General features: G+C 41.5%; 1 protein-coding gene across 1 annotated transcript in view; it reads left to right on the forward strand.

Annotated features, from left to right (window-relative positions):
* Positions 1-11,508: 11,508 nt before the first annotated feature.
* Positions 11,509-24,568, forward strand: part of kcnn3 (potassium intermediate/small conductance calcium-activated channel, subfamily N, member 3) — a 129,980-nt gene continuing 116,920 nt past the window's right edge. The window contains exons 1-2 of the mRNA XM_036593035.1: positions 11,509-11,538; positions 19,468-20,577. Coding sequence (XP_036448928.1) covers positions 11,536-11,538; positions 19,468-20,577 — 1,113 coding nt within the window. The 5' untranslated portion in view covers positions 11,509-11,535. The remainder of the gene's footprint in view (positions 11,539-19,467; positions 20,578-24,568) is intronic.

Genomic DNA, 24,568 nt, shown 5'->3' on the forward strand with positions numbered 1-24,568 from the left:
GTGACAGCTGTGACATTTCTGCTGAAGTTATCCACTATGCTATGCAATAGTCATTCTTGCCAGCAAAGGAGACCAAATAAATTTGTGTTCTCCGTGTGTTGGTTTGATCATTCAGTGTCCTTATACCCTAAATGTAGTCACTCAGTCTAGAACAGGGTTGGCAACCCAAATGTTAAGAAGAGCCATTTTGTCCTTTCAACAAAAATCAAACCACCTTGGGAGCCACAACATTTTATATCCATTTTACCATTTTGGTTGTAAATATGTCTCAGTATGTGCTAATGTACTAGTATAGCTTAAAAATATAAAATAAAGGACACTTATTTTGCTCTGCTTTAAGCTTTAGCTCAGCTATAGCCGCTTTTCTCGCATCTCTGGCAGGAAACTTTTCCTCAAAAGTAGAACAGTTTCTTGTAAAATGTCTCTCAGTGTTTGACTTTTTATAAGGCTGAAGTCAGCTCCTCATTCGCCAGCGTCTTGTTCAGTTCTCCCATTCCAGAATGTAACTGCGGCGCCATTTAAGGTGGAACGGAACAGACTTTTTAGTGTTTGACAGTTTCTTGTTACAGATTAAATGTATCAGGAAACCAGCTGGTGTCCTTATGAATGCAAATGAGTCCATTCGTCTTTAAATTATTAGTATTCGTCTTAAATATCTCTCTCTTTGCCTTTTTGTTAGCTACTAGCTCGGTGATGTTGTTTGTGTTGCTATGTGACCAGCCAACCCAGTCTGTGCGCCAACCTTCAGGGTTAAAGGGTGAATTAACGTTTTTCGTTAACTCCAGCGTTTAAGACCATTTATTGTTGAAACTGTTAGAACAGTGTGTTCGAATGATCAGTAGAGCTTTATTTTACTGCAAAGGAGGATTATTTTATTTTTACCTAAAAATATAATTCTGCTGTGGAGCCGCAACAGGGCAGTAAAAGAGCTACATGCGGCACCGGAGCCGCGTGTTGCCGACCTCTGGGCTAGACAATGCTTGCCTTTTATGGTCTAAACTGAAGCTACGAGGCTAATGTAGATAACATGTAATGGAAGCTCACCTACATCATGAAAACAGCATGCCTAAATAACACATCTGCTCATGTGATTTCTGACACTGTATAGCTCACTGTTATCATTGACATAATGTACTATAATTCAGGCTCAAAGATGGTCTGCTACTTCTTTTTTTTAGCTGTGCTACATAGGTTAATTAAATATTTCATACTGTGCCAGAAACTACATGTTATTTAAGCTATTTAAGATTACTCAAAATTTCAGCAAAATTAACCCGTTAAAATGTAGAGAAAATCTAATGTGAACTTACAGAGTCAGAATTGTTCACAGTGGTGGTGATAGGAACCAGACGTCTGAAGAAATTAATGCTTCTAAAAGCTCCCTCACGGAAAGTTCCATGAACTGCGCTGCCTAATGCTTGACACATTGGGCCTGTTTTTGTTTGATCGGACCATCGGATTTCTCCTGACCGCATGAAAAGCCAGGTGTAAGCACCCCCAAGATGCATAGTGAGTGGATAACGATTCACAAAATCACATTCAGAGGTACAGTTTTTGACCACATTTAAATGGCTTATAAACAGAATGTGTTTTCGTTATTCGTATAAAAATACATGAGCAAAAATGTGTCCGCAAAGTGCATAAGAATAAACAATGAAATGAAAGATGAAGGACACTCGAGGCAAGTTAGCCCCAAACCAAGAACGTTTATGCACTCCAGGCTGATGAAGATGACCAGGCCAAGCTTATCCACTCATATAGTAACTGAGAAAAGAGTAAACGAAAGTAAAATGGAAACAACGTATTTGGGAAAAATACAACCAGATCTCATCCTGTTACACTGGGGACGCATTTTAGTAACGGAATCTTACTAAAGTTTATCCAGATACGATCCGGACACGGTGTAAGCAAGGTGTAAACAGGCCTGATAGTTGCGAGTTAAGCTTTTGGCCTACATACTTTTTAAAAATACATTCATGGCAGAAATATACATGCTGAGCATTGTAAGGCAAAATAGTCCAATCAGCATTACGTATAAAACTCAGAAGTTGTGTAGGTTCACTGGTGTTTTGGATAGTAAATAAAATTGCTATATTTGCATTGTAGACGTTGTGAGTCCTGGTTCCAGAATCAAGAAACCTGGTAGAAAAACCAGCATAGACGAGCATAGCTGGTCAGCAGCAAAACCGGCCTTATGCTAATTTTGGTTGCTAGTATATTCCTGGTATATACCACCAAAACCAGCATCTGTTGTATTTTCGATGCTGGTATGCTGGTAAACCAGCATGACCATGCTGGATGAACAGCTAAACCAGCACCAGACCAGCATAAACCAGCTTATAGACTAGCACGGAATTCATACTGTTCTGTGCTGTTTTTTTCAGCAGGGAACTTTGTGTACAAACCACCATTTCACCTCAAACCACTCTTATTAACTTTGTTACATCTCAACAACATAATTATGCAGATAATGTGAAAAAATTCTCCTCAACTTGATATGGTTTGAGGCAAGTGTACAGTTTATGCTAAGCTGATTAAGTTCAGTTGTTAGCTACATTAGCTTCGCAGCTCCAGTACAATGAAGCAAACTTTAGACACCAAGCATGTCTTGGCTAATCAACTACATTTGTCATATGGAAAAAACTGTGTAAGTTTGATTTTAAGAGAGAGGCCAACACATTCTGACCACCACATAACAGTATCAGTCCTATAAACTACACAGTTTTTGGATGAGCAACTTAGCTTCTCGCTTAGTAACTGCCCATTTAATGGTGACTCTCACTGCCCTTCACAGCTAACACTTTGGTAACCGTAGAGACCAGATGGTCTCATGGGAAGGCTGGCTGCTGACTTTAGTGCTCTAAAGCACTCCCTGCTTTATTACCCTATTATAACTCTCCTTACTATGTTATGCTAGCGTTCCCCAGCAGCTAGCAAAGACTGTTTTGGTTGCTGTGAAGCAGCCTTGTTGTTTTTGTAGGCCACACTTCATGAATCTTAATGTGCTGTCAGAGAGCTGGAAGGATGGGCAGGGTGGTGTGGGGTGCTGAATTAGCAGAGAGTGAGTGGGCAGCGGGGAAGCCCATTAGAGACTGTGGGCAGCGTGTGTGTAATATAAGGAGTTAAGGGAGGGCTGCTGTGATTGTGTACGTGTGTGCAGAGTGTGTGTGGATGGAGTGAGGCTGCGACGGTTGCTTTAGTATAGATTAAGAAGTGTGTGTGTGTGTGTGCGCTATTAGTGTCATTTCATCAAAGGTTATAGTTGTTTGCAGGCGAGAGGTTTTTGTTCTGCGTCACTGGCTTTTCAATTTAATGGAATCTGTGGGAAAGCTTTACCTGCTGTTGGACTTCACTGAGTCTCTCTCTCTCTCTCTCTCTTTCGCTCCGTCCCTCTTAAAGGGCCCATATCCTACATTTTTTCTCCACTTACAGTGCTGTGCAAAATGCAGAGACATTCATGTATACATACTTACATACATACATATATATATATATATAGATACATAAAGATGTTGAGGTCGAGGTCGAGGTTGAGGTGGACTGGCATTTCCCAACCTCTCTTCATTCCTTAGACTTTGGCCCAATCCCATTTCACCCCTTGCCCCTTACCATTTAGCCCTACCCCTCCGTTTGGTGTGTTTACACCTAAGGGTAGTGTGTCCATTTCTTGTTGGGATAGAGGGGTAGGTTGCAGTGTTAGAGCTACATGGCCCTTCAAACTGAAGGTTTTAAGAGACAAACTCCAAACAGAGTGTTATGAGAAATCAGCCCACACATCATCAAAGTAAACATGTTACCTTTGTATCACAAACAGGTTTATTAAACATTAACAGAATCCAAAGTCACAAATATCATGCGCTAGCTAGCATTTTGTGTAGCTAGGCTAACTACAACAAAATTTGTTTGTAGTCAATCCAACATACCACAAACACATCCACCAGCATTCCCAGGCATTGAAAACGTATTTGTTTTCCAACATTTCTCATATTTGCTGCAACCACAAAAGGATACCTGGTGGCATGTGGAAAATGTCTGGCAAAACTCATCACAACTGTTTTTTTACATAAAAGCCATCAGTGATTACTGTTGACGTGTTGAGTTCTCATTGTTATTAAGTGTGCCTTATTAATCCCACAATGGGGAAATTTGACCTCCACATTTAACCCATTTGTGCAGTGAAACACCCCATACACACTAGTGAACACACACACTTGGGGGCAGTGAACACACTTGCCCAGAGTGGTGGGCAGCCCTATCCACAGCACCCGGGGAGCAGTTGGGGGTTAGGTGCTTTGCTCAAGGGCACTTCAGTCACGTACTGTTGGTTATGGGACCAAACCAGTGACCTTCTGGTCACAAGGCTGCTTCCCTAAACTCTAGCATGTGACTGCCCGGTAGGGTTGAAGGGTTGTCCCATTTTGTAGGGGAAGATTTCAACCACTACCCCTTTTAACTCAATGCCAAGGAGCAAGGTGACACTCAAAAACAAAGGGTAGGGGTAAAAATAGGAAATAGGATTGGGCCTTAAACAGGTTGTTTCTGCACCTTAAAGGCTGATATTTTTGCTGTTTTAGGCAGCTGAAACGTAGCCTGGACTGAAACTCTCAGGGAATTTAGACAAAAAATTAACTTGAAGTTTAATAATTTTCTTCCACTTCAATGACTCTGCTACAGACTGTCTGCAGTAACAACACTTCTTATAACTTGTGAATTGGTGGAAATAAACTGTTAGGATGAACCGGCAATCATTTTGTAAATTTGTGCATGGTTGTGATGTCGTGATGAATTCAAACTGGGAGGTTTGGGAATAAAAGGTACACTTTAGAACTTTAACAAAGTTTAGAACCTCTTAGCTTGTGCTTCCGCTCACTGAGGATGGCTAGCACAAATAGTGCATCAACAGATGAGCTACAGTCTCTAACTGTACAATAGCAAAGTGGAGTTACGGGGCAGGAGTTTATGATAAAATGGCCAGTGAGAGTATATTCAGCAATATAATGTTTTCTGCATAGGGAGGTAGATATAAGATATAATAGTGGTGTGATGTACTGGTGGTGCAGGACAGTCATCACCAAAAATGAAGTGGACACAGAGTGAGGCATTACTGCATAGATCTTCAGGTGTCAGGAGTCTGCTTGGGCCTGGAGTAGATGATGAAGAAGAACTGGGAAGCAGCACTATAATCAATCACTGACAGACTGAAATGATCGTGGCTGTTGTCCAAGGGCTTCATAGTGGAAGGTTACTGACCATCATATAGCTGGTAGTGTCCAGTCTGTGCAATGTGTATGCTGTTAAAGAAAATTCTGTTCTTTTAGGAAAAAGCAATACAGTAGTTTAATGTAGCTACTATGAAAATAGTAAAGCTACACAATGTAAGTTTTGGGGATTTGGAGACATCTCTGGTGAAAATGTCTAATTGCATGTAATGTGCAGAGGAACATATTTTAGTTTTTTTTTCTGGCTCAGAAGAAGGAAATCTTACAAAGAGCAGCTTTAAAGTTTCAAATTTGACCATTCACTCTCCATGTGTGGAAGCTAAGCTTCAAACACAGACTTCATCATGGTTGTGACATCACAAGCATAATGTGATTTAGCCCTGCCCATTCCTGTTGATGTGATAAGAAGTGCTGCAAGAGGAAGTTATTTGAGGGAAACCTTTAAACATTGTACTGTTATTGGCTGTTGGGAAGCAACTTAGTAGCTTTCCAAATTTCAGCATTCAAAATAAAAAAAAAAAACACTACTCAGAGCCCTAAGTGGACCTCAGGGAAAAAGCTGAAGGCACGGGTCCTGTTTCTTTGTGAGCGCAGATCAGGCCTAATTACCATGCAGAGGACGGCAGCAGCTTTCAGCCTGGAGACTTTGCTGGCAGGAGAATTGGAGACTTTCGGCGGATGGTAAATACATATACCATGTTTGTGCTGGTAAGAAGAAGAGATTTTGTACTGTGATTTAAATTGGCCGAAAAAAGCATGAGTTAGAGAGTGAGTTAGAGAGTGAGCTGTACAGTGAGTTAAAAAGTGAGTTAGAGAGTGAGATGTACAGTGAGTTAAAAAGTGAGTTAGAGAGTGAGATGTACAGTGAGTTTAACAGTGAGTTAGAGTGAGCTGTACAGTGATTTAGTGTGTTAGAGAGTGAGATGTACAGTGATTTAGAGAGTGAGTTAGAGAGAGCTGTACAGTGAGTTAAAGAGTGAGTTAGAGAGTGAGCTGTACAGTGAGTTAAAGAGTGAGTTAGAGAGTGAGCTGTACAGTGAGTTAAAGAGTGAGTTAAAGAGAGCTGTACAGTGAGTTAAAGAGTGAGTTAAAGAGTGAGCTGTACAGTAAGTTAAATAGTGAGTTAGTGAGAGCTGTACAGTGAGTTAAAGAGTGAGTTAGTGAGAGCTGTACAGTGAGTTAAAGAGTGAGTTAGAGAGAGCTGTACAGTGAGCTAAAGAGTGAGTTAAAGAGAGCTGTACAGTGAGTTAAAGAGTGAGTTAAAGAGTGAGCTGTACAGAGAGTTAAAGAGTGAGTTAGAGAGAGCTGTACAGTGAGTTAAAGAGTGAGTTAGAGAGTGAGCTGTACAGTGAGTTAAAGAGTGAGTTAGAGAGAGCTGTACAGTGAGTTAAATAGTGAGTTAAAGAGAGCTGTACAGTGAGTTAGAGTGAGTTAAAGAGTGAGCTGTACAGTGAGTTAAATAGTGAGTTAGTGAGAGCTGTACAGTGAGTTAAAGAGTGAGTTAGTGAGAGCTGTACAGTGAGTTAAAGAGTGAGTTAGAGAGTGAGCTGTACAGTGAGTTAAAGAGTGAGTTAGAGAGAGCTGTACAGTGTGTTAAAGAGTGAGTTAGAGAGAGCTGTACAGTGAGTTAAAGAGTGAGTTAGAGAGTGAGCTGTGCAGTGAGTTAAAGAGTGAGTTAAAGAGAGCTGTACAGTGAGTTAAAGAGTGAGTTAGAGTGAGCTGTACAGTGAGTTAAAGAGTGAGTTAAAGAGTGAGCTGTACAGAGTTAAAGAGCGAGTTAGAGAGAGCTGTACAGTGAGTTAAAGAGTGAGTTAAAGAGTGAGCTGTACAGAGTTAAAGAGCGAGTTAGAGAGAGCTGTACAGTGAGTTAAAGAATGAGTTAGAGTGAGATGTACAGTGAGTTAAAGAGTGAGTTAGAGAGAGCTGTACAGAGAGTTAAAGAGTGAGTTAGAGAGAGCTGTACAGTGAGTTAAAGAGTGAGTTAGAGAGAGCTGTACAGTGAGTTAAAGAGTGAGTTAGAGAGTGAGGGAGTGGGGAAGAGAGTTTGTAAATGATTGAAAGGAGGCTGAAATTACAGCATGAGTGTCCAGCAGCCGTCGAGGTGCTTATTCCAGCCCTTTAATGGAGCATAATGGACCGGCGGCAGCGAACAGGAGATTTCAGCCCACGTCACTGAGCGTTCAGCAGTTCACAGCTCACAGTGAACCAGTCTGGCACCCCCACTGAATCACACAGGTCACTGAGTTTGACCACACTCTCCTACTGATTTACAGCTTGAAGGCACGATGCGGCCGAAAAGCAAATTTACACAGTTTTCCCCAAATGTAGTCGAGACACGACAAGTTTGTTCATTTAGTTTTGCACTGGAGTTACAGAGCTAATGCAAGTAGAGTCATATGCAAAAGTTTTAGCACCCCGGTCAAACAACATTTGAGGGAACACACTGCTGCATATTTTAAGGCACAATTACTGTTTATTTGCCAAATTTGACATATTGGAAACAAATATGAACAAAAAATATGGCCTGTGTGTCAAACTCAGCAAATAAACTGTATAAGTGCAAAAACAAAAGATGCCTTTTTTTTATCAGGGGCATCCAAACTTTTGCATATGACAGCAGTAAGTAAGCTTATTGCCAATGCCCAACTGCATTTAAGTAGAATTTGGCCACAATTTGTGTGTAATTAAATGGTTAAGATGTAAGAAGAGGTTCATGCAGGGCATCATAAGGCAAAATAGCACCTGGATATTTACCACCATTTTACCATTATCAACACTACATTTCGTTGCTGTCCAAAGAAAAAAAAGTATCTCCAAAAGTGTAACTTTACAGGCAAAAACATTCTTACCTTTCAATGTAAGTCAATGCATAGAGATTTTATTCCAGGTGACCTTAGAGCATTTCTATTGGCCCATTCCTCATGAAATTGTCACACAACGTAAAGGACTGCTGGTGTTGAAATCATGTAAAAAAAAATAACAATTGACAAAAATAGAGATACATGGTTTTCTTTGGACAGCGACAATATAGTCCTGTGACGGACTGGCAGCCTGTCCAGGGTGTTTCCTGCCTTCTGCCCAATAAGCGCTGGGATAGGCTCCGGCACCCCCATGAGTGATGAGTGAGTGATTGAACATTAAATATAAAAACTCAGAAGACAGATAGGTTCCCTTGTGGTTTTGGATAATAAATTAAATGACTATATTTGTGTTGAAGACATTATGACCCCTGGTTCCATTCACCACCACTGTAAAGAAATCAGAGTCTGTAAGTTTCTCTACAATGAACCATTTCACACCAAACTCTGAATGACACTGTTTACATCTCAACCACTAAATTATGCAGAAAATTAGAACAATCAGTGTAATTACCCTTTAAGTAATCTCAATAGACAATAGACTACTTGGTAGTTTCTGACAATGTATGACATACCTACGTCTATAAAAAACGGAAAAATACTGTTTTTAGCTATATAGCATATTTTGTCTGTTTTTATAGATGACGGTATGTCATATGGTGACAGAGACCACATAAACAAGTCTATGAGAGGTTACTTAACAACTCAATGCGGTTTGAGGCAAGAATGTGATGATTTGGATATGCAGCTTAACCTTTGGAAAAACTTACTTTTCCAATTCAGGCTGTCAAATAAGATACTAAATGAGCTGTTTTCCTGAAATGTACAGCATTTGAGCAACTTTGTTACCATTTTTAGAAGGATATAAAGGTATAAATGCCATTTAAATGTCTGTGTTAATATAATTCAGCATTTTCTAGCGATATATATATATATATATATATATATATACACACATATATGTTTATGAAATCAAAAGTTTTCTAGTGTTTTAGACATTTCTTATACATATTACTTCAAATCTTTTAGAGTTTTCTTTCTCCCTGATCAAAAATAGTGTAAATGTTCTTGTATTATTTATTTTAACTTATGACTCTCATTACCAAACTGACATGTGTGGTAAACAACCTACAAAATTAAAAGTTTTAAGACCACAAATGATTAAATAGCAGGGTTGAAATGAGTAACAGTGTTGAACACAGAGATCATATTCCCCATTAAACTGATATTAATGCATTAAAAACACACATAAAGACACAAAGTGTACAGAGCAGAAGGGAAAGTTGAAAAAGTGTTTTAATCAACATGTTTTCATTAAAATCTTTGTTTCAAGCCATTTTCATTTCATTTTCATCGAGAATAATTAAGGTAAAAAAAATTTGGTAATATGGTTGCGAGTAACAAGTTTGCGAATTTAGCCTATAATAAGCATTCAGCAGTGGTCAGTTTGAGAGGGTGCCCATGTTGAATGCTCACTGCTAATAACCATATAGTTTACATACATTTAAAAAATGTAAATATTCTGTTTTCCAATAATAACATAACAGTGTTGAATGGTCAAGTTTCACCCATGCAGCCAAATCAGTTTTTTGTGTGTAAATCTAATCACCTCAGGGTCTTTCTGCAGAAAACAACAACTTCTTGCAAACATAATAATAAACGGAATGTTCCATTTTTTTTTCAGGTTTAACAGATTTGGGGAAAATGACTGGTTTTGTTCAATTCAGTTGCTTGGAAATGAACCCAATAACATTGCAATTATGGTGTCACTTGAAGCTTTGAAGGAATATACCCTATATGGACAAAAGTATTGGGACACCTACACATTACACCTACAAGAGCCTTCATGACATCCTATTCTAAATCCATAGGCATTAATATGGGGTTGGTCCCCTTTGCAGCTATAACAGCTTCCACTCTTCTGGGAAGCCTCCTACAAGATTTTGGAGAGTGTCTGTGGGAATTTTCGCCGATTCATCCAGAAGAGCATTTGTGAGGTCAGACACTGATGTTGGACGAGTGGGCCTGGCTCACAATCTCCGTTCTAGTTCATCCCAAAGGTGTTTGATGGGGTTGAGGTCAGGGTTCTGTGAGGGCCAGTCAAGTTCTTCCACACCAAACTCAACCAGCCATGTCTTTATGGACCTTACTTTATGCGCTGGGGCTCAGTCATGCTGGAACAGAAAAGTGCCTTCCCCAAACTGTTCCCGCAAAGTTGGAAGCAAACAAAATGTCTTGGTCTGCTGAAACATTAAGATTTCCCTTCACTGAAACTAAGGGGTCTAGACCAACCCCTGAAAAACAACCCCATAGCATTATCCCTCCTCCACCAAACTTTACAGTTGGCGCAATGCAGTCAGGCGGGTAACGTTCTCCTGGCATTCGCCAAACCCAGACCCGTCCATCACACTGCCAGACAGAGAAGCGTGATTTGTCACTCCACAGAATATGATTCCACTGCTTCAGAGTCCAGTGACGGCGTGTTTTACACCAAGGAAAAATGTACGCAAGTTACAGTAATGGGAGAAAATGTAATGTAATAATTTGTTACTTTCTCTGGCTACATTAGCCTCGTAGCTCCAGTGCTGAAGTAGAGAACTTAAGACACCCAACATGGCATGGCTGATCGGCTACACTTCAAGGAAGAGGGAGAAAGTGGGTAAATTAGATTTGTGACTGGACTGCTTTAAGAGTCTGTGTGTGTGTGTGTGTCTGTGTGTTTGGGAGCATCATGAACAGATGAACAGATGAATGAATGGTGAGTAGAGCTGCATTAGTATTGCTGAGCTCACATTCGTGGTAAATACAGTGGGTTTGTTTTCTCATTTCTGCCCACTGAGTGATGTCAGACCACTATTGATCAGCACTAGTGTGTGTGTGTGTGTGTGTGTGTGTGTGTGTGTATGCGCGCGTGTGTGTGTGTGTGTGTGTGTGTGTGTGTGTGTGTGTGTGTGTGTGAGCGTGAGTGAGTGAGTGTGTAGGAGAACGTGCTTTACGAGCTACTGGATGTGCGGCTGTGGAGCATCCGTCTCACAGAGCCATGAATCAAAAGTTCTGGGCCTGCTGCCTGAGAACTAGAGAGTGAGAGAGAGAAGGAGAGGGAGAGAGAGAGAGAGAAGGAGAGGGAGAGAAAGAGAGGGAGCGAATAAGCTAGAAAGGAAATGAGAGGGAGAGAGAGAGAGAGAGGGAGAGAGAGAGAAAGAGAGGGAGAGAATAAGGTAGAAAGGAAATGAGAGGGAGAGAGAGAGAGAGAAGGCGGAAGAGTGGAGAGAGAGTGGAGAGAGGGAGAGAGTGGAGAGAGAGAGAGAGAGAGAGAGAGAGCAGTAAGTACAGAGGGTTTGATGGATGTCTTTTACACCTCTCTCCCACTCAGAGTGCTGGACATGCGCTGTGTGTGCCACTCACAGAAAATGGTTCCATCCAGAGGAGAAAAACTGTCTGTATACTCTGCGGTTGTCATGGTAACTGCTGTGTCTCTGCTTCCTCTGTCATACGTCTGTAAATATATATAAATTCACTGTTATTCCAGTATCTCTCTCTCTCTCTCTGTCTCTCTCTCTCTCTCTGTCTCTTGTTGTGTCCCTCTTTCTCTCTCCTCTCTTTCTCTGTACCTCTCACTCTTTCTTTCTTTTTTCTCCATTTCTCTCTTATCTCTCTCTCCTCCCTTTCTCTCTTTCTCTCGCCCCATTCCCTCCTCTCTTTCATTCTCTCTCTCCCTTCCTTCCTCTCTCTTTTCCTCTCTGTTCCCTTTCTCTTTTATCTCTTTCTCTCCTCTCTTCCTCTCTCCCCCTTTCCCTCCTCTCTCGTTCTCTCCCCCTTTCTCTTATCTCTCCTCCCTTTCTTCCTTTCTCTTACTCTCCTTTCTCTCTTCCTCTCTCCCCTACTGCCTCCTCTCTCTTTCTTTTTCTTCTCCCCCTTTCTTTCCTCTCTCTTTTCCTCTGTTCGCTTTCTCTTTTATCTCTTTCTCTCCTCTCTCTCTCTTGCGCTCTTTCCCTTCTCTATCTGTCTCTCTCCTTTTCTGTCTTATCCCGATTTCTCTCTTTCTCTTCCCCTCTCTCTCTTCCTCTCTCCCCATCCCCTCCTCTCTTTCTTTTGCTCTCTTCCCCTCTCCCTTTCTGTTTTTCTCTCCTTTCTCTCTTCCTCTCTCCCTTTCTTTTTCTCTCCTTTCTCTCTTTCACTCTCCCCATTGCATCCTCTCTTTCCTTCCTCCATCTCTTTTCCTCTCTCTGTTCCCTTTCTATCTCTTTCTCTCCTCTCTCCCCCTTTGCCTTCTCTCTCTCTGCCTCTCTCCTTTTCTGTCTTATCCCAATTTCTCTCTTTATCTCTTCCCTCTCTCTCTTCCTCTGTCCCCATCCTCTCCTCTCTCTTTCTTTCTCTCTCCCCTTTTCCCTCCCCTCTCTCATCTTCTCTCTGTACCCTTTCTCTCTTATCTCTCTCCTTTTTATCTTTTCCTGTCTCTCTTCCTCCATCTCCCTTTCCCTCCTGTCTTTCTTTCTCCCTCTCTTATCTCTTTCCCTCCTCCTCTCTCTCTTCCCTTCTCCCTCTTATCTCTCCTCTCTTTATCTCTTCCCCTCGCTTCCTTACTCTCTTCTTCTCTCCACCCTTTCCCTCTTTTTGTCTTCCTATTTGTCCCTCTCTCCTCTCTCTTTCTCTCTTCTTCTCTATTTATTTATTCTGTTTCTTTCTCCCTTCCTTTTGTCCTTTCTCCTCCCTTTCTCTCTGCTGTTTCTCAGTCTTTCTCCCTTCTTCTCTTTCTTTTGCTCTCCATCTCTCCTCCTTTTCTCTTACTCTTTTTTCTTTTCCTCTCTCGCTTTCTCTCTTATCTCTCTCTCTCCTCTTTTTTCCCCCGTCTATTCCTCTCTCTCCCCCTTTGCCTTTTCTCCGTTTGTCTCTCTTTATCTGTCTCCTCTCTCTTTCTCTCTCACTTTCTTTTTCTCTTTCACGCTCTGTTTATGCCTTTCTCCTTTTCTCCTTATTATCTCTCTCTCTCTCTGTCTCTCTCTCTCTCATGATGCCCAGATGCAAACTTGTCCTTTAGGGACGTTTCTAACCTTTTCCCTTCACAAAAGGAACAAAAGCACTCGTTCGTGCTCTATCCCTCCATTCTCTTCAAGCTTTCTTGACATCCTGAGAGAGATAGCGTGACATGTCTCCCTTCTGTTTACTCTTTTCATTATTCTCACCTGGGCTATTTTTTCCCAAGTGCCTTTTTCCCTTTATGTCTAATAATGTCTGTCTCTGTTAGCATGACGCTAACTGCCTGTATAAACCATCATGCATTTGCCCCAAACAGTGTTGAGTTGTTGAGTAATCTCAGATAGACTGACGGTAATAATGAGCAACATATGCTACAACCTGGTACATAATGTATTCATTATTTATAATTATAAAATCTTAAAGTATCACAATTATTTCATTTACATAACATCAAAGTTCTCAGGAATCATGTAACCTATTTATTTGGCCAATGGTGTATCAGACAGCTAAATATGATAACATATAATTATCACAATGCCAATAGGTAGTCTAATATGAACAATTTAATTAGTGTTAGACGCTAGTGGGTGAAGTGGCATTAGCAATTAAACAAATTACACTGTCTTTTATATTAACTGAAAATATTTTTTATATTAAGTGGTATAACAGTAATAAGACATACCATGACCACCCCCCACCCCAGTTATTCTGTATACTGACCCCATATTTATAAACTAAAGGAGCAAATGGCTGATTGATTGCATTTGGGGTAAAGAGGAAACTGGGTAAAGTTTATTTTGGTCAAACTATCACTTTAAGTCCTCCAGCTTTGTCCGAACAGCTGCGTCTGATTATGTCACTGTCATCTAACCTTTGACCAGACCGAGGGCCTTCGACTTTCTTGTTCAGCCACTGCTGGCCGGCTGTGGCTCTGAGCTTTAATATTCTCTCTCTCTCTCTCTCTCTCTCTCTTTCTGTCTATCTAGCTCTCTCTCCCCCTCCCATCCCTTTTTCATAGCTTTGTTCTTTATGCCCTGGGTCCTGTCTCTTATAGCTTTAATAACCTCCCCCCTGTGCGTCTGCCAGTGTATCTGGACTCACCCCCTGGAAACATGACCCATCATCATCATCATCACCAGCACTATCACCATGACTACGATGCTGGACCATGGGTGCTGGCGACGTCACTTGGGTGACATATGGCAGGTGCAGTAATAGCCCTTAAATCCCAGAAAATCATCTCCAGACGACATGATGATTTCATTTTTTTCCCCCTCATGCCTGCCCAATAACATAATCTCCCACCATGAGGCACGGGGGATCCTCTGTAACCTCTATAACTACCTACAACCAATAGTGGAGTAATTATATCAGTTATTCCTTTTAGTTTTGCCTGAGAGCCAGCAGCTGTTCACCCCTGGAGAGCTGACTTCCTGCAGAGTTCAGGTCAAACCCACCCATCTAATACACCTGCTCCAGCTGATCAAGGCCATCTAAACAGACTGACCGGCTGGAGACAGTAAGAGTACTGCTACTGCTACTTAGTGTAGTGTAGTGAATACAAGTAACGCTATTAATAAATAAATAAATAAATCAAGTAAGAGTAAAAACATTCTTTACCAAGAAACTGACTGAACAATTATGCTAAGTTACTTTAAAAGAGCATTCCAGCTCAGCTTAATTACGTTATTTTTCGTTTTAATTAGCATAGCATTGTATCCAGCCTTATCACTTTGACAAGATTCACAAATTTCTATCATTTTCATGTTTTTTATTTGTCAACGTTCTCTCACCATAAGACCCAGTATTCATTGTGCAAATACATCATACAACCATTGGGAATCCCTGTGGTGTCAACCAATCCTGATTGCTAGCCAGGCTGCTAAGCTATAGGCTAATAAAATTCAGTGAAGCTAGCTAAGTCTTACTTCAGTTGTTGAACAAAATCAAAAAGAAACAGCAATTTACCTTTATTTAGCGCAAAAATGGATGCCATAGACACGTTTTTTACCCTTTTAGCAAGAAAAAAAGAAGCCAACCTGAGGTACAGTATCTAGATAATCAGGTAGCTACTGCACTAACTTTAGCATTTAACTCGTCCTCATCTGACAAGCCATCTCTGTCATTTGAGTAGTCCATTTACTTCATTGTAATGATGATTTGAAGACAGTTATAATAGTTAAGTAGCTTTAATACGATATTCGACTTCCTAGCAGTAACAGTCACCATTTGCCTCCCTTTTGTATTCACCAGCTATTGAACATAAAGAAACCAAAACATGTCAAAACAGCCCGCCGGCTTTTGCTAATTTGAGCTAACACATTAGCTTTCCTGGTTTGCTAGCTTACATTGGCTAATTAGCTATAGTGACAAAAGAAATAGTAAATGAACACAGGAATTAAAATAGTTGGAAATTGCTTCCTTCTGAATGAAAAGATTGGATATTCCACCAAAACAAGATGCTATGTTGTGAAGTGAAGTGAGGGAGTGGTTTGAGGAGAGAATTGTTGATGAATTTATTGATTTATTTGAGTTCACCTTCAACCTCAACCTGTCCTAACTGACCAAAACCTTCTAAAGAGATCAGCTGAGTGGAGAAGGTAAGTAATAGTGCTGCTACTGTACTGATAATTCACTTGAATACAAATAAAAGAATGAAGTCTGGCGACCCACGAAGAAAATCACTCAAGTAGGAGTAAATAAGGTCTTGACCTGAGAAACTACTTGAGCACTTGCTGTGTGTTACAAAAAATTATTACTGGCCTGACAGAAAGAAGGTCCAATGCTCATGGTTTTACTAGATTTTAGCCTACCTAAGCTAACACGTTACCTTGAACAATACAGAAGCTGAAGTAGCTAGCTAGCAAGCACTCACAAAAACAACAAACTTAAAAATAGTAAAAGAACATATTAGCTATTTAGCTAAGTTAGCCACCTAGCTGACTTCTTCCTCAGTTTGGAAGTTGTGAAAAGTATTTTTTAATCTGTAAAAGTTACTAAAAATATGTATTGCTATCAGGTCAATATTAGCAGAAAATGCTGGCTTGGATTTTTCAGGGGGAAAAGAATTGAACTCAGACCGGTAACAAACCTAGCCTGAAATAGCACTCGCTCACACTGTGTCACATCATGTTGTTAGCTAAGTATTTCTTATGCTCATCTTAAGTTGAGTGCTTCAGTTAAAAATAGCTCATTTTAAAGCTAAAAGGAGTTTTTAAAGAAAAGATATCATTAGGGCTCCTCAAAACCATTAAACAATCCCCAAATTTTACTGTAGTACACAGTGTTACATGCCATCGAAAGGACAGTAAAGCAAAATGAAACCTGTTCTACAGTGTTTAGATCTGTAGCCCGCTCGCTAAGCTAACCCAACTGTGCCACACGCCACAGCGCAGGGTGTAATTCTGACTAACTGGTGCTCTGATAAAACAAGTGTAGATAATCTCAAGTAGGCTTACTGCAAAGAGAGTAGTTGTAATTCTTTCTGGTTAAATGGCCTCTCTTCATACGCATCTTCTGTTCACTTAAAAGAGGAAAACCATAAAGAATGACTGTGTATTCCAACAGGACAAGATGCTATATCGCTTGTCACTCTGAGGAGAGTGAACTCTATAGAGTGGTAGAGCCCCAACAACAGGGTTGCTAATGAGGTGCATTGGCATGGCACAAAAACCTCAAGCCCATACCGGCAAGGCTTTTATCTCGATTGAGGTTCATTTTGGACCAGTGAGATCGGTCTGTATGCAATCAGTGACCACACTAGCCACTGGAGACGCACCGGCTGGACAGCCAACTTCATTAGCGTGCACTTCTCTGATTCTCTCCCACTCTCTCTTTTGCACTGTCAGAGCTTTTCTTCTGCTTTCCGGGACGTGCAGTGTTCAGATTGAGTTTTCATGGCCGAATGGGTGCACTGATGCATTTGTGTTTCTGAATCGTAAGTCTCTGCCTGTTAGTCAGCCGCTAGCTGAATAGCTAAACGTTCCGGCTAACCACTAAGTGATCAGATCTGAATTACCTTCTAGGGAACGAAAGTTTATGAAAGTTCAATAATGTACAGAGTATTTAATAGCTAACTAACTGGCAAATAAAAATAATAAATTTGGGTGGTGGATCATTGTCAGCACTGAAGTAAAACTGATGTGGTGGTGGTGTGTTATTGTGTGTTGTGCTGGTACGAGTGGATCAGATACAGCAGTGCTGCTGGAGTTTTTAAACACTGTGTCCACTCACTGTCCACTCTATTAGACACTCCTACCTTGTCAGTCCACCTTGTAGATGTAAAGTCAGAGACGATAGCTCATCTGCTGCTGCACAGTTTGTGTTGGTCATCCTCTAGTCCTTCATCAGTGGTCACAGGACGCTGTTGGCTGGATATTTTTGGTTGGTGGACTATTCTCAGTCCAGCAGCGACACTGAGGTGCTTAAAAACTCCAGCAGCACTGCTGTGTCTGATCCACTCAGAAACAGCACAACACACATAAACACACCACCACCACATCAGTGTTACTGCAGTGCTGACAATGATCCACCACCCAAATAGTACCTGCTCTGTGAGGGTCCATGGGGGTCCTGATCACTGAAGAACAGGGTAAAAGGGGGCTGACAAAGTATGCAGAGAAACAGATGGACTACAGTCTGTAATTGTAGAACTACAAAGTGCACCTATATAGTAAGTGGATCTGATAAAATGGACAATGAGTGTAGAAACAAGGAGGTCATAATGTTATGCCTGATCGGTGTATACAACACATTCTCAATCATTCTGAAGAACATTTGAACATGCAAATGGTTCTATATAGAACTCCCACTACCTTTGCTAAAGAACCATCTTTTTAAGTGTTGAGTAAAGCAGAAGGCAATGGAAATACCCCACAAAGAGAGCAATACAAACCTGAAGGGCTCCAGGCAAATCACCCCCCACTATCCTACAGGTTACCTGACGTCTGTGGAGACTCATTCAATTGTTTTTTTTATTAATGTTATTTTATATATTTTAAATTAGGAACGTGCTCGTGAAGGAGCTGCGTGAGGAAAAGCGGAGGTGGCAGGGAGGAAATTCGCTAAATCAAATTTTCTTTCTATTTTGTTTCCCTTATTTTGTTTTCGCTCAGCGAGGTTCGACCAATCGGAGGCGAGAGGGGCGGAGCCAAGGGGGCGGAGAGAGTGAGAGAAGTTAGTGAGGGAGAGAGAGCTTGAATGAGCGAGAGAGAGAGAGGGAGAGAGAGAGAGCGAGCGCGCGAGTGGGAGCCTGAGCCTGAGGAAAGGAGGAAAGATTGATAAGAAAAATGGTGACATTATTTTTGTTTTCACTGTTCATTCAGACCCAGTAGGTTTGGGTTTGAACCCAGCAGCGAAGGGTGAGGCTCCTCTCTCAAAACATTCGTGTTATGTAGTCTTCAGAACCTCTCCTGCTTCATTTGTGTGGGTTTTTTTTTCCATATTTACCTGTCTGGAGTTGGAAAGAAAGAGAAAAAAGAAATAAACGTGAAGGTAGGCCAGTAAACGGAACGAGGGCTTTCGGGAAAAAAACAGGGATTAAATCGCCTTTTCAGATAAACACTGAGGAACGTAGAAGAGGCTCCCTTAAAAATAACGCTCCGCAGCCGAAGGAGAACGGACGAGCAAAACGATGGACTGATCGTGACAACATGAAAAAGAAAAAGTGTGGAGGAATAAGGTGTCCCTGCCGTCGAGTGCACGTCTGAGAGCAGCCAGACTGAGGAGAGAAGGTAAGGAGGGCTAGCAAAGAGTGAAGGATGGGGAGAGAGGAGAGAGACAGGTGTCTGGAGAGAGATGCAGAAGTGAAAAAGAGATGCTTGAGCTAAAATCGGAATGCTGTTCGTTTTCGGCACAGTTGCAAGATTCCTCTGTTTTCAAGTCAGCGTTAGTCATCTGGTCCACGTCCAGCCCAGTGCTTATGATTTGGCCACTTGCACAAGTTAGTGAATAATACAGAGATTTCGGGGTTGCATTTGTGTGACAGAGATTGCTGGAAGGAGAGGAAGAGGGAGGGAGGGAAGAGAGAGCTTGGAGAGTGACAAGTAGATCCTTGAGGGATTCAGAGGTTCATCATTTCTCTGCTCCTGATGCTGCTGACTGTTTAGTCGAATATGACATAGTACAGGTGCCCATAAACCTTGCCATAGTCAACCCTTATCCACTGAATCTGATTATGACCCATAACCTTTAGCATAACAAATGTTATGGCATCAAGATGCTTGCATGAACTTCTTCTTTGGTTCCCCAACTCTCGAGCAACATCCCTGTCCATCCCATTCCATTCATTCTTTCAAGAGTAGATCCTTTACCCTGCACCCAGCATCTAGCATATCACATCAGGTTGCATCCGTTTCCTTCAGAGGAGATTAAACCTGTCTCTCTTCCACCAAACTGTCTGTCTGTCTGAGCAGAGTCGAGGAGGAGGTGGAGAACACACCCAAACCTGCTGGAGTTCCCTGGTTGCCATGGATCCCCCTCCCTCCTTGAGTTTGTCCCTTCTTGCCGGGAGTGAGGAAGAAGATCAGCGCCCTCCCCTCCCCTTGAGTGGCATTTCCCATGCCTCAGTAGCTGGCAACTACCCCAGCAACAACCACTCCAACCACACAGGCGGGACCAGCAGTCTGGAGCGCCTCAACGGGACTCCGTCGCCCAGCGGCCCAAGCCTTCCCCCGGCATCCCTGCCCAAGCTGCCCTTGGCCACGACGCCCCAGTTGCCCACGCCCATTCCTAACGCTTTGCACCCCACCAGCACCCCGCTGTCCTCTTGCCTCGGCAGCCAGCACAGCCTGAGCGGGGAGGCGCCACCAATCTACAACGCCCTCTTCTACTCCTCACATTCCCCATCATCCGATCGAGAAAGAGAGCGGGAGCGGGACAGGGAGCGGGACAGGGGCTGCAAGCACAGGCAGGCGAGTCCCCTGGTCCACCGGCGAGACAGCAACCCCTTCACGGAGATCGCCATGAGCTCGTGCAAGTACAGCGGCGGTGTGATGAAGCCGCTCAGCCGCCTCAGCGCCTCGCGACGGAATCTTATCGAGTCGGACAGTGGCAGCGACACCAAAGAGGGCGGAAGCGGGGCCGCCGGCGGGCAGGGGGCAGCCCCGGCCCCCTCGTCCTCCTCCTCCCTGCAGCACCACGGACAGAACCCGCAGCAGCAGAACCCGCCCGAAATCGTCATTTCCTCCAAAGAGGACCCTCCCTACGGACACGTGTACGAACTGGAGCCTTCAGCCAATCAGATGTCCATCTACCACCAGAACCACACCCTCTCTGAGAGCAGGGGCACTCTGGGGCAGTCCGGTAGCGGGAGCAACGGACGACGAGGGGGTGGAGCCGGCACTGGGAGGACGGCCCTGAAGGCTCCGAAGCGTAAGAACCAGAACATCGGCTACAAACTGGGTCACCGGAGGGCGCTGTTTGAGAAGAGAAAGAGACTCAGCGACTACGCACTCATCTTTGGCATGTTTGGCATCGTTGTCATGGTGATTGAGACAGAGCTGTCCTGGGGCGTCTATAGTAAGGTGAGTGATTGGCTGAGCCTACCTGGACCAGGTGTTCTGATTGGATGGAAGAAAATCGCTGGGTGGCAAGGCGTCCCTATGGGTATGAATGGTCTTAGAAAGGTCATTTGACCTTTCCAGTAGAATGATAGAATGAAGACGTGAGTTTGCATGTGTGTGTGAGTATTTATGATGTAAGAGATACGTATCCATCCATGACCCTGTATGTTAGGCATCTAAGGCAGGCCTTGTTGCTGTGAATAGTGGTGGTATTTTAAAGATCGTGTCATTGATGGGTGGTATTGGGTGTCTGACAGCTGAAACAGAGTTGTTCTTGTTGTGTACATGTGGTGTTCAAGAAGGTCTCTTAAACTGCCTCAAGTGGTAAGCAGCCCTAATCTGTCTTTAACCTTTCGCTGTGTAACAATGCATTAGTTGCAATAAGGAGGAAACTCTTTGAGATGTGCTGTCTAATGTTAGCTCTTCTTTGAGAGAGAGACTGTGTCTTCCGCCAAGAGCTTCCTATACATAAACATATGTTTTATGAAATATTAAACAGTGCTGAAACACATTCAGTATTGCACAATAAGTAATACTCCAATATTACATTAATATATTAATAATGTCAATAATCTTTCCAGTATAATGCACAGCAGCTGACGCATACGTTGCTCATGTTAGAATAAAATTAAATGAGTGAGGGTGAGACAGAAAAATAGCAGTTGTTTTCATCAAATACCTGCTTGTCTTTAGCTTGATATCAGTACACTGACCAGCTATGTCGTTAAACAGACCAATTGAAATGGTCCAAAACTGCTTATAAAATCTATACATTGACTCACATTAAAATATCTGCTGATACTGATGCATTTATTATGTAGAAATTGGTACTATATCCAAATGCATCAGCATTTTGGAGAAATACAGCCTTTATTTCTATAGGCTTACAAATAAGACTGGGCAATACGACGGCATTCAATATTATTGTCATAAATGATCTCACAATATGTCACATTATGCTTTTGTAAGCATAACGTGGATATCCCCAGTACCTAAAACACACTGAGCACTGGCATATTTGATTGCAAAGAGAGCTCTGCCTAAGTGAATTTACTGCAGGGCAGTATGTGAGAAGTTGAATACAAATCGTTGAATAGTTTTTGGAAGTATTTTTAAAATATGGCACTACTTTGTCCTTTACAACTTACCAGATATCAGAAAAAATATACAACGTAACATTATGTATGATGAAAACATCTTGAAGTCTCGTCATGTTACACTTTTGGCTTATCACCATCAAATGTGGGTTTGAATTATTGGTAAATATAAATAGAAACATAAATCTAATCTAAATATAAAGATAAAAATCTGTCTACTAAACAACCACTGGCCAGTATTGATGCAAATCTGATGTTATTCTTTGTTTTTATTAGCTTTGCACTGGAGTGAAGAGGCTGATGTAGCTAAGCAATGAACAAAAGTAGGCCTACAATTAAAAACGGTATTAGCAGTTAGGATTGAACGGTATAACTATAATTAAAAATGATGCCGGTATTCAAAATTATGCTAGTATTTATAAATGATGACACAATTTCAACTTATGATGGTGTTTCAAACTTTTATTTCACGCCAGGTTAGTCAAATAAACACATTTATACTTTTGAGAGATCACCCTGCCAACCCACCGATAGGTGGTGCTGATAGAAAGTGTGATAGCAGCTCTGCGACGGCTAAGAGCTTCACAAATCACTGAACACGTTTCATTTCATTTTGCGCTCTAATGCCAGTCCCTTGATCCTAGATATCCTTTAAACTGGTGTCATTTTAGCTTAAGTTAGCTGGAGCCAGCTTTCTGTCACTCCGACACCGGTCACTCCGCTTTTCTCTCTCAGACATTAGTGTTTATCATATACGTGTGTTTCAGCAGATAAGCAGTTAGTCAGAATCAAGCCTGTGCTGTGGTGTGTGGCACTGTTTGGGTCTGTAGCCTGTTTGCTAAGCTAGCTGATCAGGCTACAGATCCAAACACCACAGAACAGGTTTTTATGTCGCCTGTCTGTCCCTTTAGCAGTGGTTGGTCGACTTCACTCCCTCACATTTGAATCGTCTAACCTTGTGTCTGTGCTTTAGTCCACCAGAATCAGGTGTGTTCTGAGGTGAGCATTAGCTAGCTAAGCTAATGCTAACCAGATCCTCTCTCCTAGTTAGCAGCTCTGTTTAACATTTAGCAATTGTTGGATAGATGGTTTAACGATTATTTAATGGTAGTTTGAAAGGTTTTTGATGGTTTACAGTTTTGAAATAGTGCAGGACGCAGGATAACTCTGTGCTAAATTAAAATTATTTGCTAAACTGATTGAAAAAGGATATCAAAAGAAAGAAATGAAAAGGAAAAATAAGTAAATTGGAACATACTCAATACTGGAAAATTGGCAGGTTCTCTAATATGCTGCTTAACCGCCGGTGGGCCGCCTGTAAAAGGAGTGAAAAGCCAGTGGGCCACCATCTTTGCCGTCAGCAGGCCAGCGGTAGCCCACTATCCTCTTGCTATCTAGGATATACAGGCCTGCAATGATGTAGTCATGCAGTTTGCACGATGCTAATTGACAGGATATAAGCTTCCGTTACCTGTTACCTACATTAGCCTTGTAGCTAATGAGCTGCAGAGAACTTTTACTGTATAATCATCCATACAGCAATGATAAATGATTTTTATTGATATCATTTCATCAACAAATGTAGAAGACAGCTGTTAGCACAGAGTGCTTCAAATAAAGCTCTGAGAAGTCTGTATTTAATATTAGACTTGGACAATATGACAATATCTATCATTATTGAGGTAAATTATGACAGATTGTGTGACAGAGTGTTTGGTAGATATATTCACTTAAAATCACTTCACAGCTGCATGTTTGATTAAAAAGAGAGCAGAATTAGTCCTGTTTCATTGATTTAGTGCAGCACACTGTGAATGCATGTAATTGATAGTAAGTAATTCAAAGTTTCTGATCATATTTTTAAAATATGGCACGACTTCTGTCTGTTCCAACTTATCAATGTCAGAAAAAATAAATATTGTGACATATTATGTATTGTAAAAACTTCCTGAAGTATCAAATTACATTTTTCCACATTACCCACCTCTAGTTAGTATCATTTTGTTAGGTATTTGATTATTTCAGTATAATTGCATAAGTAATTACATGATGTAATAATTACAATTATGAATGCTATTTAAATTCTGTATTGACAAATTCAGTTCTGCTCTTTATTCTGATGTCAAATTGTTAACAAATTTGTGGCAAAAAATAGCAAAAATGTTTTTTTTTTTCAGTAAAACAGGTAAAACAAATTCATAATAAAATACCCCTCTTAGACTGAAAGTATAGAATCCTAATTTCCTCACTTGTTCCAGTTACTTCTTGACCCACAATACTGTGCTAAAGTCAGAGACCACCCTTTATTTAACGGCCATTAAGAACAAGTCATTCATTTTTTTTAGCGTCAGCATGAAACATTTATTTATTATACTTATTAAGAGAAAATTACACACAAGCCTCAACAACTACATATAATATCAGAGGATATATTGTATATCGATTCTCAATATATTATATATTATTACGTTTTTTTTAAAGAAATCTGCAGGGATATTTTTCCACACCTCCAAAGTTCAGTCTTAGAAGTTAGTTGCATTTTTTGTTTTTCACATTCAGTGATGTTGAGGTCTGGACTCTGGGGTGGTCAGTCTGTTGCTCTGAGAACACCAGCAGCTTCTTGGTTTGATTTGCAAATCTTCTTGCTTTTCTCAGTGAGGCTCCTTGACAGCTGCACATCCTTTCAGACCCATAGCGTGGATTTGTCTTCAAACGGTGGAGCTTTATTTTTTCCTCTCTCTCACTGTTTGGTGGTCTGCCAGGTCTTGCGGATGGCTGTTAGGAGTTTGTTCTTAATTCTAGTGAATATATATGCATACACATGCTCAGTGCTGTACGTGTGAGGAATAATGAGT

The sequence above is a fragment of the Colossoma macropomum genome, unplaced genomic scaffold (genome assembly GCF_904425465.1).
Source record: "Colossoma macropomum unplaced genomic scaffold, Colossoma_macropomum, whole genome shotgun sequence".
In the NCBI taxonomy this organism is placed as follows: domain Eukaryota; kingdom Metazoa; phylum Chordata; class Actinopteri; order Characiformes; family Serrasalmidae; genus Colossoma; species Colossoma macropomum.